The sequence below is a fragment of the Engraulis encrasicolus genome, chromosome 10, assembly GCF_034702125.1.
Source record: "Engraulis encrasicolus isolate BLACKSEA-1 chromosome 10, IST_EnEncr_1.0, whole genome shotgun sequence".
Lineage (NCBI taxonomy): Eukaryota > Metazoa > Chordata > Actinopteri > Clupeiformes > Engraulidae > Engraulis > Engraulis encrasicolus.
In genome coordinates this window covers 44096643-44112394 of record NC_085866.1, presented here as the reverse complement: position 1 = coordinate 44112394, position 15752 = coordinate 44096643, and the positions used below count along the sequence as shown (strand labels likewise).

The 15752-nt window shown below is 43.3% G+C and overlaps 1 protein-coding gene across 1 annotated transcript; it reads right to left on the bottom strand.

The window, feature by feature from the left end:
- Positions 1-1826: 1826 nt before the first annotated feature.
- her9 (hairy-related 9) lies at positions 1827-3839 on the bottom strand. The gene is made up of 4 exons (XM_063207654.1): positions 3463-3839; positions 3142-3237; positions 2926-3013; positions 1827-2743 (listed from the first exon to the last, which is right to left on the bottom strand). Exons 1-4 carry the CDS (start codon positions 3568-3570, stop codon positions 2160-2162), a joined length of 876 nt encoding a protein of 291 aa, XP_063063724.1. The 5' UTR covers positions 3571-3839; the 3' UTR covers positions 1827-2159.
- Positions 3840-15752: the final 11913 nt, after the last annotated feature.

The following is a 15752-nucleotide window of genomic DNA, read 5'->3' as shown; positions in this document are numbered from 1 at the left end:
AGAGTCATATAGGAGAAACTTAACAGCAGATGTGACCATTGCGCTAAAACAGATCCATGGCAATTTAGCCCACAGGCCAAGGAACGTCTTTCAAAACACTTGGAAGTGTGTGTGTGTGTGTGTGTGTGTGTGTGTGTGTGTGTGTGTGTGTGTGTGTGTGTGTGTGTGTGTGTGTGTGTGTGTGTGTGTGTGTGTGTGGTGAGCGCGCACACTTTTTCAGCCTTGAGGATTTGCCCAGCGGCTCTTGTGATTAAATATGGGCTACCCTGGCTCGAGCCTTCACTTCTTGGCGGCGGCTGCGCGTGTGCGTCTCTTCACCTTCAGAGCTCTGCCGAGCGGCCAGCGCGCGACCTGGGCTGCCAGCGGGGATTTACTGATTGGCTTCCTGCCCGGCCGCAAGCAGTCTAGTTCGCTCGGTTCTCACGACCTCCGTACCACAGAGGCATCTCTGAACTATTAACTCAGACACACCAGGCAAAAAGGAACGGCCGCAGAGCCCACACGTCGCCAACCAGCGTTTCAGTTACGCATTTTGTCCAAAACTGCTTTTTTCAAATGCATGCGCAATGCCCGAAGTTGCAAACATTTTAGGAAAAAAGACTGAAGACCTGAATGATGAGCCAGGTGGAAACGAAAAGTCAGACACTGTTGGCACAGATGTTGGCATGGGGCGTTTGAGCGCTCAATAGTGGCATGTGAAAAGTTTGTCTATAACTGAAAAGTTATCAGACTATGACCATTTGGAGCACGCAACAGGCGCTTGGCTGCATGTGGGGGGGATATGCACCCATTTCAAACAGTCCACCAACTTGCCGAATTTCTCTATTTTAAAAATAGACTTGCTTCGTTTCAATAACCGAAAACCAATGCGCGCAAGGAAAGTTTCATATGGCCAAGTTGAAAAATGGGAACGTAGACCGCTGGTCACCAGGGTGTAACCCGATCCGGAGACCAAGGGGGCCGATGACTGCAAGTGGCAGACACACGGCAAGCGCCACGCCGACAGCCAGGCAACACGTCTCCCAGTTCCGGACCTTACTCGCTGGGAAAGATAAGTTTACATGCAAGGAAAACATGCGCAATAGAGGAGCCGTGATGGCACGTCAGTGCGCTATTGCGCTTACTTATTAGATTTGGCTGAGCTGAAATACAGTGGCTGTTTTTGAAGCACTCGCTGTAAAGTATAACCTTACGACTTTAGGCTGAGGTTAAAATAATGGCTTTGATCATTTCGCCATCGGTCACTCCTGAAATGGCGCTAAATCCAACTCTCCTTTCTCTTTCCATTCAGGTTCGCCACAGAAGTGAGCAATTGAGGCACAAAGGGAAGCGAGGATCTTTCCATATTCTCCTTTCATTGAGGCAATCTGTTGGTGACATTAACCCCAAAGCGTATTTCCCAGGCTCATGAATAGGGTTTAAGGCTTCTTTAACATCCCGCTGCATACAGGATGAGACCCCTTTCAAACTTTTAATTACCTTTTTGCAAAAGAAAAATCCCCCTGCTCGCCTTTGTCATCCATTCTATTCCACCCGTGCACAAGAGAGGACAAGAAAATTCCCGCCAAGCTCCACCAAATAGCTAAGATATAGTTAAAATAAGATATTGAGTTGTATTATAACCTACGTGACTGGCAGACATAGGCCTACCTTACTACTGCAAGCCAAATTACTTTTGTCCAAGAAGGCCTGCGCGCCATCCCTGCAGCTTGTAGTTTTGTGCAATGCTTATCATTTTCCTTTAGACATGAAATGCATGAGAAAACATTTTAAAAGTTGAATATCATCTCTGCTCAGAAAAGGTTCAGACACTTAAATAGTTTTCTTTAAATTTCATATTTATTTTGTTCAACAATAAACGTTTTAGACAAAACAGAACAAGCAAAAAACACCTTTGGCATAAACAACATGTGTACAAAACTAAATCTTTTATATAAAACGTATATCCAAAGATAAACACTTCACTTTTTCTTCTACTGAAAACACAGCATTATATTTATCACCAAACATCCAAATGTTGGAATTCGATAACAAACACTTTTTTTTATCACAAGCTGTATCCAAAAAGAAGGCAATGTTGTTCCTACAACGGAACGATATATGAATAGTATCTCCATCATGAAAAGCTACTTATAAAGTCCAGTCTCTGACAAGATGATCTACCAGGGCCGCCACACTGGTTCGTTGTCCGTCCCACCACTCACACTGACCGGACTGACGGCCTGTGACACACTGGCGAAGGATGTCATGCCCTGAATGGGGGATGCTACTGTGGGCGCCGAGCTGGCATGGACGGGGCTGGCGTTCACCGATACTGGGACACCGGCAGCGTTGGCGTAAAGGGGGATGACTGGGGTTGAAGCAGAGGCGAAAGCGGGGTTGGGGATGAGAAAGGCAAACTGTCCATCGGTCGCAGGTACCAGCTGGAATCCACCGAAGACTTTCGGCGACACAGCCTCGGCAGGGCTGAGTTTGGAACCCACCGGGGAGGCACTGTTGATGGGCAAGGTGGAGGGTAACTGCACGTGGAGAGGCTGCGCCAAGTGGGCTTGCTGAGCGGGAGATGGCTGCGGGTAGTTCATGGCGATCATCTGGCCCAGGCATCCTGACAGGTGGTTGAGCAGGCGAGAGCGGACCTCGGTGTTCACTCCCTCGCAGGTGGACAAGAAGCGGGTCACCTCGTTCATGCATTCGTTGAATCCTGCACGGTATTTGCTCAGGACGGCTGTGTCTGTTGACATAGCTAAAGAATAAGACAGAAACATGATTAATACCACAATCAAACAAATTAGAAGACTCTTATAGACTGCATAGTATGCTACTTGTTATGAAAACTATGCCCTATTTTTCCTATGCATTATTAGCCATTCAAATTAATATTAGTCTACACATTTTGCAAATGTCAGATTAAAACATTACGCTTACCAGTCATCTGCACGCGCTGCAGGTTCCTCAAGTGCTTCACTGTCATTTCCAGAATGTCAGCTTTCTCCAACTTCGAGTGTCTAGAACTCTGTGAACACAAACAAAATCCATTAGCTAATCCCATAGGAAATAATTCGCACAATCGCATACAACGATGTGCCAAGGCCTATTATCGGCAATTTACAGTATTGATGTGCACGCAGGTAGGCTACTTACATCTTTTTTAAGTGCATCAAGGATGAGGGTCTTCAGTTGAGCCAGGCTTTCGTTTATTCTCGCTCTGCGACGTTTTTCCATGATAGGTTTAGACGACTGTAAAAGAAGGGGAAATACTCATTAGATTGTTTACATCAATTAGCTTCGCTAATGAAGCACCACAGACGCTCAGCTAAATGAGCCGCGCGGACAGATGTTCAGCTCACCGACCGTGCGCAAGTTTAGCAGGTTCGGACACACTTCATTTTAACGTTCAGGCAGTGTAAGTTTATATCAAAGCTACAAATATCGCTCACATATATGATCTTTAAATGCTCTTACCTTTCTATGCTCACTGGCATTCTTTGGTTTATCCGGAGTGTGGGTTCCGCTGGCAGGAGCCCCAGCAATTGGGGATGCTGTCGTTTTCTCCATGGTATCAGCTGGCATATTCAACTCAACTGGTAAACCCAAAGTTAACAAAAAAGTGTATTCCCTTTGAAGGCGTCGAAAATAAGCGTCAAAAGCGCTTCGTCAAAACACGGCAAAAATGGTCAAGAGGAGATGTGGGATGTTGCGATGCGGTGGCCACAAGGGAGTGGAGTGGTCCCACACTGATGAGCTAAGTCACTTCTGGTCACTGAACTGTCATATGAGTACACAAGCGTGTTCGGCGTACGCCTGCGTAAAACAAGTCAAGTCTTCCCACCGCCACACGCCAACGGTATTTATAGATAGATCGCATGCTCCCAGTTCGTGTGAAACCCTCTCTGCATTCTTTCCCACACTCTCCTCAGCCAATGAGCGCGCGGACTCACCCATTGGGCGCGGGGCAGACCGCTGATTGGACAACACCCCCGCGGGCTGTCAGTCACGCGCTGCTCAATCAGCCCTGGAGGGACAAACAACAAAGCGGCGAGTGCAGTCGGTCTGGCTGTGAAGTGATAAGGGGAATTGAGGGAATGCGCTGGCTGTTTGCTACCAACTTCTCTTTTTTTCATAGACCTCCCAAAGACACGTACATACGAGAAAAAACATAATAAGCGTCATCAGCCCTATCTGAGTTCTTCTTGAAATATACGAATACAAATCAGAAGTTAGTTCACCTAGAGTTAGGCCCTAAATAAAGTTAGGCTATTTTATTGAGAATATTTAATTTCATGCATTTCATCTTCAAAAGTGTTCTACTGTAAGGTGGAAATTAATTCATCATAACGTTGAATCAACAGTGGCTCTGCCCTTATTAGTTGTTTTTCCATGGGTGTTTACAATTTCAGGTCACTCGCAATAAACTTTTAAGTATTCACTTGCACTTCAAAGCAGACAACAGCTGTATTGGCACGCGAGGCGGTTCGCAGCAGCACGCAGAAAACCAATGGCAGGCGGCCACTCTATGCAAATCCAGCTCAGTCTGGTCTCATTGGCTGGCTGAACATCCGAACGTCAATCATTCCAGCAGAGCGGGAGCCCGCAAATTGGGCGGGGATAGCGCAAAGCGACATCTGTCCGCGTGCCAGTACTAGCTTGCGCCTGCTTGTAGCACTTCTGCCGCTGCCTAGCACGTGCCGTGACTACCAGCAGGCAGTGCCGGGGCCGGGCAGGGAATGTCATATAGGAGCTATGATTTCTCTCAAATCCCAGTGTTTCTGTTTTAGTTAGCTTTATGTCCAGGAGATAAATACAATATATAGATTGGTTACATTAAAGTTGTTAAAACGAATATTTATGGAAATAAGATCAGATAAAATTTAGAAAATGAAATTAAAATAGTCAATCTGTTATTATAATTAGGCCTATGGAAAACTATTTTGGCAAACGGATGGAAATGTGCAACGAGGAAGATGAACCCTCTTATTGCTTAAATTGCTCTATCCAAAAGTATAGCTATAGGCCTAGGGGCTAAATAAACCACTTTTATCTGCGACTTTATAAACAGCGCGATATTACTGATTAAATCGTTGTATGGAATCGATGCGTTATAACCAGTGGCATAATCTATGATTAAGTAGTCTACTATTGTTCATTAAGCCTAGGCCTACAAGTGATGAAACATGTTGCCCAAAGAAACACAGACGGAGCCTCCCATGTATTCTGCACAGGGACGCAACCTGAACACCTACGGCCACGTTTCATTTAGAAAGGGAAGCGCGCCATCTATTGACAATATGTTGTCAATGCGATCACATTTGGAGCAGCACTGCTGGGTTCCACATGGTGGCGAGTTAAATGGTCCACTAAAAGGATCACTGCTTGCTAGCTGAGATCTTACTGTAGAAAAAAACCCAAACAAAACCCTCTCTAATATAGGGTAGGGTGGGGTAAAACGCCCCCACGGGGCAATATGCCCCCTCACCTGTTTTCCCTAAAAAACCACTAGAGGGCTTAAATATACATTTTCACTGTTTCTATGCATTACGTTGACAACGGGGATATACAAATTGTCCAGAGAAAACGACTGAAACAAAGTATTTTTTGAAGGGAAACGATTTACATGGTATTGATCTAATTTTCAGATGTGAGTAAACACGTGTTTATAAAAATGTAGTTAAGGGACCGTTCGTTATTTATTTTTGGGGTCACCGGAAGAAAATAGGGGAGGGTCGTGTCAGTTTTTTCATTGCTGCGGGGAAGGTCATCAAAGTTTTTTAAGCTCGCTAGGGGAGGGTCATCCAAAAATGTTTGGCCCATTTATTACAAAAAGCATTTCAAAGTAGCCTTGTTTGTTGTATGTTTCAATGTAACATAGCCTCAGAAACGGCCCTTTCGCTAAGCAGCGTTGGTCAATCAACATCAAAAATAAGGCAGAATAAGGCTATTTCTTAATTCTCCCTAGGGGAGGGTCATGCATTTTTTTGACGGCGTCGTGGGGAGGGTCATCAAAGTTTTGAAGCTCGCTAGGGGAGGGTCATGCAAAATTTGACGAACAAAGGTGGTCATCTTCCGACGACCCCGGAAATAAATAACGAACAGTCCCTAAGCATTATATTGCAGTATTATATGATAGAAGAAGAGTGAAGTCTGTAGTTTCAGAGTATATAGGCTGTTTGTAATGAATACAATTACATTTTAATAACTTGACCATTTTTTGAAAAAAACAGCTTGTGGGGTAAAACGCCCCCTATGCAGAGGGGCAAAACGCCCCCAGGGGACTATCACAATATTAGGCTATAATAACATTATTATTAACATTACTTTGTCAAAAAAAAATACATTTTTTATATTTCATGGTGTAAACAGATGTTAAAGTCTGAATATTTGAACAAAACCTAAAATATTTAGGCTAAGTTACCTCATCTATTTAAATATGCTAGCAGAGTTAGCACAGTTAGCTCAGGCTAATAACTAGCCTATTGTATAATAGGCCTATTATATTTATTAATGCATGTATTCATTTTCATATATACATTTAGCCTAGTTATTGTGATATAGACCTATATTTATTCACAATATATGTTTATTCATGCTAAATTTAGCTTGTATTTTACATTTGACTGTTCAGATTTATGCATATTAGGCCTATATTTGTTAATTCATATCATCCTTAAATAAATATGAATACGATATACTGCACTGTTGAAAATATTACCTCTCTTTTCTTTTCAGAGGTTAAAATTCATACTCTGGTCACTTTGGTGATGATATATGAAGCAAACAGGCTAGTAACAAAGGGGGGGCATTTTACCCCATCTCAGGGGGCGTTTTGCCCCACTGGTGGGGTAAAACGCCCCCTTCACACCCAGTTTTGTTTTTGTTAAAATATGAATAAACTATTAATTTGTAACAATTTCCGTGATGGATTATTAATCATGTCACTGCCACCAAATACTGTGACAAAAACTAAATCATATGGCTTACTTCTGCTTAGAGAAAAGTTACACTTTCCTTAAGGGGGGCGTTTTGCCCCACCCTACCCTAGCCTATGTGCAGTAGCCTATGTTAATGAAAATATGAATATTTCATATGGACATTTTTATCAGATTTTTTTTCTACCAAAATTTAAGATTGAATGCTGGCGGCCAGATTCAGGCAGATATTTTGGCAAAAACAATCCAATAGGCTATAGCTTATTCAAATTATGGACAATGTGGTGTTGTTACGTAAAATGTACAAATGACTGCTAAATGCACCAACTGTCAGATATCTAGGCCTACATAGTTGCAATTAATTATTTAATACCATTAACTGTAGGATAGGATAGGCCTACTTGCGTGTTCTGTCACATTTAGATACCCCTATGCATTAACCAAAAGCTAGTAAGCAAGTCAATTATGTTCTGTTTAGCTTCAGTAATCTTGGAGCTGAAATGGACTAAGGCTGGAATTAAGTCTAACTTCAGTCAGGACCCTAGACCCACACTGACCATTGTGTGTGTGTGTGTGTGTGTGTGTGTGTGTGTGTGTGTGTGTGTGTGTGTGTGTGTGTGTGTGTGTGTGTGTGTGTGTGTGTGTGTGTGTGTGTGTGTGTGTGTGATCGGGTGGGTGGGTGGTTGTGAGCCGTGCTGGGGCATGCTGGAGCCTTGTTTGCCCAGGATCGACAGGGCTCTGGTGCACAGGGCCATCTGTGAGCACGCCTGCTCACGTCCGCTCTATTTGCTTTGGGACTGAGCTGAGGGAAATGATGCAGGTTTAAATCCAGAGGCTGAGCAAGGGCAGGGGCCGAGTCTTAACGTCTCGGACATCCCTCTACACTGTTGAGGCTCAGTGAGTAGCTACCACACAGATGTATAGATGGAACAGTTAGAAGGATTTAGTTCTAGAGGGGGACTTTTTTTTCTCTAACTTCAAGAAAAAAAATCCACTTGCCTACAACTAAAGTCGTTTGACTAAAATGACCAGGAAGAATGACTATCTTCATAGACATACACATAGCCTATTACTTATTCATAAACACACGGAATAATAATCCACAATGTAAAAAGGAAAACATAGTGAACATTATTGTTAACTTTGCTGTGATACAGTTTTATATTATTTACTGAAATGTATTTGTCAAATATTATGTAGCCCAGGCCTATATAATAAAGCGATTATATGGCTCCAAAGAATGCAGAATCAATGGAGATGCACAGGGGCTATGGAATGCTGAGGCTATGTTAATGCATCCTTCAACCATAATCCCAACATCAAACATCAAACAGGGACTGCCTCTCGAGTACTTGCTTTTTGACTTAGGTCCCAAAGAAAGAACGAAGAAAAGAAGAATAAAAAAGAGAAACTTTCAGTGGTGTGGTGGAGATTCCATGGCGATGAAAAACAAAGAAGTGTCAGCAGCAGTGGATGTGGTGGTCTGGTGTGTGTGTGTGTGTGTGTGTGTGTGCGTGTCTGCATGTGTGTGTGTGTGTGTGTGTGTGTGTGTGTGTGTGTGTGTGTGTGTGTGTGTGTGTGTGTGCGTGTCTGCTTGTGTGTGTGTGTGTGTGTGTGTGTGTGTGTGTGTGTGTGTGTGTGTGTGTGTGTGTGTGTGTGTGTGTGTGTGTGTGTGCGCGTGCAGGGTCGGATTAACGCACAGGCTAGATATGGCTGCAGACTAGGGGCCCCAACTGGCAGGGGCCCCGATTGGCCAAAAGTCCAAAACTGTGAATTGAATTGTGACAAGATGCAATAGCCTATTGAATAATGAATCTGTAATGTTGAGGACAGCTTTAAATCTTGTTAATACTCCTCTCCACAGCGAGCAGATATGTTATCCTTAATTCCTAGTTTTAGTTGACACTGTCTGCAATTTCATTTTGAAATTTCCCTTCCAGGGAGGCCCACAGCAACCTGTAGCCTATAGGGGCCCTGGGCCATCTTAACCCGGCCCTGTGTGTGTGTGTGTGTGTGTGTGTGTGTGTGTGTGTGTGTGTGTGTGTGTGTGTGTGTGTGTGTGTGTGTGTGTGTGTGTGTGTGCGTGCGTGCATGCGTGTCTGTGTGTGCAGAGATTTAGCACAGTCCAGTTCACCGACGTTGTGCGAGGCCAGTGCCTCAGTGCGTGCTTAGCAGAGCTCTCTTCAGTGGGATCAGGTTAATTTGCAGAGAGAGGATAATGGTGGGTGTGCAGCTCGTCTCCAAATCCACACGAATACGGACGGACACAGAGTCAATTAGATCTGCATTAGACTGCTGTTGCTCTGCCAATCCCCCTCCAATCACACTCTCTTATTCTCTCTGTTTACAGTCATGATTCCTTGCACAGTCGTCTGACAATAGCATACAAAATGTGCAGGAACTGGTTTTGATACTCTGACTAGAAGGTTGTGTGAGGTGGACATAGATAAAAATGAGTCCTTTTTTCGAGAGTCCGTTTTAGAACGATCACAATAGCAAAATGTAAAGCTAATGTGAGGATAGTCAGCAGCAGCAATGACCAAATGATTGAATGATTGTTCCCAATATATAAAGGCCTACTAAAACTTAAAATAACAAGTCAATAACAATAAAATGCTTAACAATTTCCTCAACTTGCAATCTTTTTGGACAATTAATAGCTGTACATAATTAAGTATGCTAGCTCAGTAATGTAGTTCTGTGTCATGCATCAATTTTATCACTTCATATTTTATTAGTCCTGGTATCAGAGTGAATGGGCCTTATCTTAAAATGGTATTAGAGAGTCAGCCAGTCCCATTAACACAGGATCACGTCCGTATAGAACTTACTGGCACACGATCTGAAGCATTTCTGTTGGCAAAGGAAGATATCCTAAATACGTGGTTACTAAGGAATTCTTTAAAGCGTATTAAACTTTCTTTGATACTTCCGTGTGTGCTGTGCAATACTTTATTTACCAGTTGGAGCCCTTCATCTTTTCGAAGTAGGCCTATTATTAAAGTGAGCAGTGGGGTGTTTCATAAGAGGCGAGAAAAAAAACCCAGACATGTTTATTGTAGTAAACTAGGCCGCAGAACTTCAAAGACTTAAAAAATTGCACCCACAGTGTGAGTTATTTCATTTTTTTGGAGAGCTTTCATTTTGATTTTATTAATCACATTACTCTTTCCTTTATTGTCATATACAGAAAAAAAACTTCTGGAATCAATTATTTGCCTCATCCTTCAAACTGTTTGTTGTCATTTTGCCATCTGCAGACCAGCATGTCCAGCACAATGTCCTTTCATTCAGGAAGCCCTCTCGGTCCTCTGTGGCCAGAACAGGCCCTATTCTCTGGCTTTTCTGCCCAATTCATGGCTTTCTTCCCCCATCTTTTTTTTTAAAAAGTGGGCCGTTGATGAGGTTAAACTAATCAGATTAAGCCAACTCACATCAGTCTTTGCAGTTTGTTTTTCCCTTTAGAACTCTGCTGACATCTCCAAATGCTTATTCTTTATCTTCCCTTTTTGTACTTTTCATCACTGCCCCCCCCCCCCTCCTCTGAACCAACTACAAAAAAATAAAGATGGGGGAAAAAAAACTTTTTTGGGCCTGATTCCAATGGAGTCTTTTATGCAGCCCACTTCCAGAATGATATGGGTTATTTGGAATGGGTCACTTCCCCGCAATAAGAGAAAAGGGGCTTTGCTTTTAAGTTGTGCACTGACGCATTTGCACAATCAGCCTGGTCAGTGTGTTGAAGAGTGGACTGACCGCTGCAGCAGATTAAGAACCGCACAAAACCCTGAAATTAAATTCGGAAAATTGGTGGAACACTTAATTTGATTCCAAAGGCAAGTGCTGGAAAGGAAACCTCTACAACTTACAATGCTAACACAATTTTCAAACTCATTAAAACAAAGAGACAAGATCTACATTTTTCATGCTTGTTTGTTAAAGGATTATTAAGGGGATCAGGAGTAAAGGTTTGATTTCACCGATAAACGGAAGCGTAATGGTTATTAGATTTAGGTCCTAATGGGTGTTAAATATAGTAGTTGAGGACAGACAGCTTGTTGAGCCATTATTTTGAGATAGCCTAGCCTACTTGGTTTGCATCAAGGCTGCATTTAAATTAGGCCTAATTAGAGTTGTATAACACTGTATTATAAACATCATATAACTTTTTTTGTTAAATTAAGAATGAAAATAGAATTGGTTTCTTTTTATTTTCAGTTTTCAATCGAAAGGTCAATTTATCAACTCGCAAATTAATTTGAGTCCCTTTTAAATTGAGCTGTTATGGTATAATTTTATGGAGACGAGGTTTGAAATTAGCTTCCGGTCTAATTGCACATTCATCCAGATTTATAACTTGTGCATTACATACACAACACTGCATTTCCCAAAGATCAAAGCGAAACAACCAAAAAAAAACAAATGTTGGCCAACGGAGGAGCTTTGTGTTGCAGCACCCTACACCACACGGTGTATCTTCAACAGGTCTTTCATTAAACTGTGCTTAAAAACAATCACAACCAAAAAGAAATCTGTTTCTGCAGCAGCCTCAGCCACAGGGCTGTAATTATATGGAGGTGGCGCTAAAGGAACCACCCTTAATGCTCCCTCACAGCCTTTTCCCATCCCATTGTCTCTGGCCCAGTGGCCATTCAAGCATACAGTTTTAAGCCAGCTAGATATCCAATTAAACGGAGATCCCACACCTGTACGCCCTCTGATGTTCTCCCCCTGCTTTCCGCCATTACTTGATTCCTTTTGGCTAATAACAGGCTTTCCGAGACAATGAGGACAATGAGTACAGAAGAAGCCCCATTCAAATGACTTAAGGAGTCTCCCTTGAGAAGGGTCCCGGCATACTGTTTGAATTGGGGAGCCAGGACTGAGGAGGAGGAGGAGGAGGATATGGAGGGAGAGAGGGAGGGAGGAGGATAGAGGATGGAGGATGGAGGAGAGGAGAAGATGAGGGGGTGGTAGCTGTCATGCCTTCAGAGGCACCGGGACATGGCAAGTTAAGGGAACTTTTAGGGCTGTTGGCATAATTACATTAGAGGGAATCAGAGGCACCCGGGCCCCCCGACTTCTCTCTCTCTCTCTCTCTCTCTCTCTCTCTCTCTCTCTCTCTCTCTCTCTCTCTCTCTCTCTCGTTCTGTGAACAGTGTGTCACACTGTTACACGTCTTTCAATTCAGGCCTTCACAGAGGAATGCTCAGTGACAGATATGGCTTTTCTACTGCTGCAAAACAAGGCTATGGTGTATGGGCACACAGTGACACCCCCAACCAACCAAACCCCCCACCCACTAACTCACTCACTCATTCACCCACTCACTAACTCACGCACCCCTCCACCCTTCTGAAAAAGGCCCGGAGGAGACGATGGAATGGCTGAAACAATCGATACAAAAGAAAAAGTACAAAAGGAAAGTTGAAATTAAATTATATCAAAGATAGGCATCCTGGAAACATTAATTGTGCTCAGACATCTGTTCTTGGGACAGTACTTCAAAGCAGGGGCTTCAAAAGAGCTTGTTCTTCAATGATATGTGAAAAGAGATCTCTGCAATCAGTCATATCAGCTAAAAACCACATACTATTAAATATATGAAGGCGGTGGCCACATGTATAGTATTTCTACTGATTACTTTGATTTGAGGAACATGGGAAAACAACATAAAACTTCACTGCAGTGCATACCTTTGCGTACTATTATTTTGATGGCCGTGCAAAGACATTTTGTGGTTCAGACATTGAGCATTCTTCATCAGCACCCTTGATTGAGATCCCAAGTCGTGTTTCCTAAAATGATTTGTCAGCCATAACCAGTCGTACAAACCTCAGGGGAAATGATTCTCTCTCAAGCGTGTCAGCTAGAAATGGAACTGTTCCGTTGATTTGATAGCACTGTATTAAAATGTAGAGGATATTACGGTGTTAACTAGAGCCATTGTTGAAATGTAATACTGGAGTTCATAAAATAATGTCAACATGTTCTCAGATTTAAAAGACAAATGTAACCAGTGAAGAATATGCGTGTTAGTTAAGCTTTGAGTTATGTGTTAAAAAAACAACTAATGTGGTGTAGAATCCATTTAGGCCCACCAAAAGCCATGAACAAGCAAAAACAGGATTTTTCACACGCCTTGGCTAATGGTGTTGGTTAAGTCAAAGGACTAAAAGACAGCGAAAGAAAAACTATATTTGTCAGAGCTTTTATACTCTGAATGGCACCGTCAATTCAATTGGCAAAGAAAGAAATCTTGTCTTTTGTAAACTGCACAAACCGAATTATTCAAATCCGGAGCAGTTTCTCATAATGTGCTGAAAACACTCTTGAGAAAGGACCAGGGCCAATGTATGGGTAGAGTTCAAGTGGAAAATCCACCAAACTAATATGGTGCAAAGGAGCAATTTTGAGATTTCCCTGCTTGATAGCCATGGCAAAGCTTGCATTGATCTTTTTGTCCCATTTTAGTTGGTTGTGCAAGGGAAAAGATGCTTTGCATTCTGTTTTTTCTCCTCCAAACCACAAAAAATGACTCCCTTTTGTCCGAAAGCAAAATCAATGCAAATGAATCCTTTATGCAGTTTTTCTGTTTTGGTGAATTATTCAACGTCTCTCCCGATCCCTCCCTTTTCCACTTTTGTTGGGGCTTACAGGGCAAAACAAAAAAAATTGAAGAAGGTAGAGAATGCGAGCATTTATTGGCTGGTGGAGAGGAGAGGTGACCCCACTCTCGGCTGACAAAAAGCCCTTTATGACAACGGCACATTGTATGGGGGCCGGAGTTTGCTCGCCTCTCTCTGACCAGCACGGCGGGGCGCCGCGCACGTGCAATGTGCTCGCCCGGAGAACCCAGGCAGCGTGTATAGCCCCCCCTGGGAGAGGCCAGCCACAAAAGCAAAGCAGCAAATCCACTCCGGCCACGACCCATTTCAAGCTCACACTCACGCTCACACGCTCGCTCAGAGGACAACAAACACAGTGACTGACGGACGTGATGTGTCAGCCTCAACTTTGGCTTGGTGATTTGGCTCTGAAGCACGTCATTGTTTGGATGGATGGGCTGAGAGAGAGACAGAGACAGAGAGTCATTTCCTAACAGATTGGAAGCCATGGGAAATCATTTTGACATTGAAAACACTGACGTAATGTCACTGGCATATGTCACTCAGCACCATAAAAATAGAGTTATTAATTATGACATTGAAAGCCTGGGCTATACCGACAGGGCCACCTGCCTCATCCTCAGCTGGATTAACCCTATGAGCCCTGAACCCGCATGCCTGGACCCTTGGACCCCTGGATCCCTGCACCGAGGGGTCTTGAGTTTGAACAGAAATGTGTTCTTCCATATTACATGGATCTCTTCAACAAGCCCATGCACAAGCACGACTCAAATCCAGTCCTCTCAACAGATTCACAGCTGCATTATTAGCAGAAGCAACAAGTTTTACTTTGAGAAAAGAGAACACTTAAGACGTCACAGGTACAAAAGCATAGAAGCATAAATCCGTTTACAATATAGTCGGATGATGGATTGAGAGACAGAAATGGGCAGAGGGGTATATACCGTATATATGAGTCGAGTACCATAAAATCTAGTTATTGATTATGACATTCAAAGCGTGGGCTACTGAAAGGGACACCTGCCAACGTTAAGTCCTCATCGTCACTTGGTTTAACCCTTTGAGCCCTATAGGCCTCTGGATCCCTGGACCCCAGGATTCTCCGGACCTTTGGACCCTTCGATCCTCCGGACCCCTGCACCGAGGGTCTTGAATGTGAAGTCTTGCATCGGGACAGAAATGTGTAGCTTCACATTACATGGATCTCCCCATGAAGACTGCAGTTATCAATTATGATATTCAAAGTGTGGGGTACTGAAAGGGCCACCTGCTAACGCTAGGCCTCACACTCTCTTGGATTAACCCTTTTGAGCCTTGGACCCCTGCATCCGTGGACCTCTTCAGCCCTGGACCCCTGCATCCATGGACCCCTTCAGCCCCGGAGCCCTGCATCCCCAGACCTCTGGACCCTTGGAACCCTGCAACGAGAGGTCCTCCATTTCAACAGAACTGTGTAACTCCAAATTACATGGATCCCTTCAAAAAGCCAGTGCACAAGCTTTACTGAATGACAGCATCCCTGGATCACTCCCTGGACCCCAGGACACTTTGAGGCCCGGGACCCCAGGATCCGCTGGACCTCTGGACCCTTGGAACCCTGCACCGAAGGGTTTTATTTTGAACAGAAATGTGTCACTCCACATTCTATGGATTTCTTAACTGTGTGCTCTGTGTACAATGGCATGCCTTTGTCGCTAGCTTACCAAGCCATATGTGTTTCTAAAGTGCATGACGTTGTCAAAAGTAAAGCAAAATAAAAACAAATGCATGCACCTGCTCTACATTGTTCAGCCTTAATGTTTTTTTGTGTTAGTGAATATTCAGAGGCATGTTGTGGTTTCCTGTTGTGGCAATACTGATTTCATTCATATTTATGGAGCAACATCACACCTGTCATTACCATCACAACTGTCCTCATCACTAGCAACCCACAATATGCATCTTATTCTGTGGTGCAGGATATCTGTGTCCCTTATCAGATTTTGGTAACAATAAAGTCAATTAACCTGTTGACTGTTCTTAGATTTTATAGCAATGTGTTCTTGTAGTGGCAGATAGTTCACTAAATGAAGCCCAAACCTCGATGACACTTTTTGAAGAATGTTTCAGTAAAACAGTAATTTTAAACAAATACATTAGTGTACGCATCAATGCAATAGTAGAGATCCCCATTTATCACATACACGCATGATAAACTGTA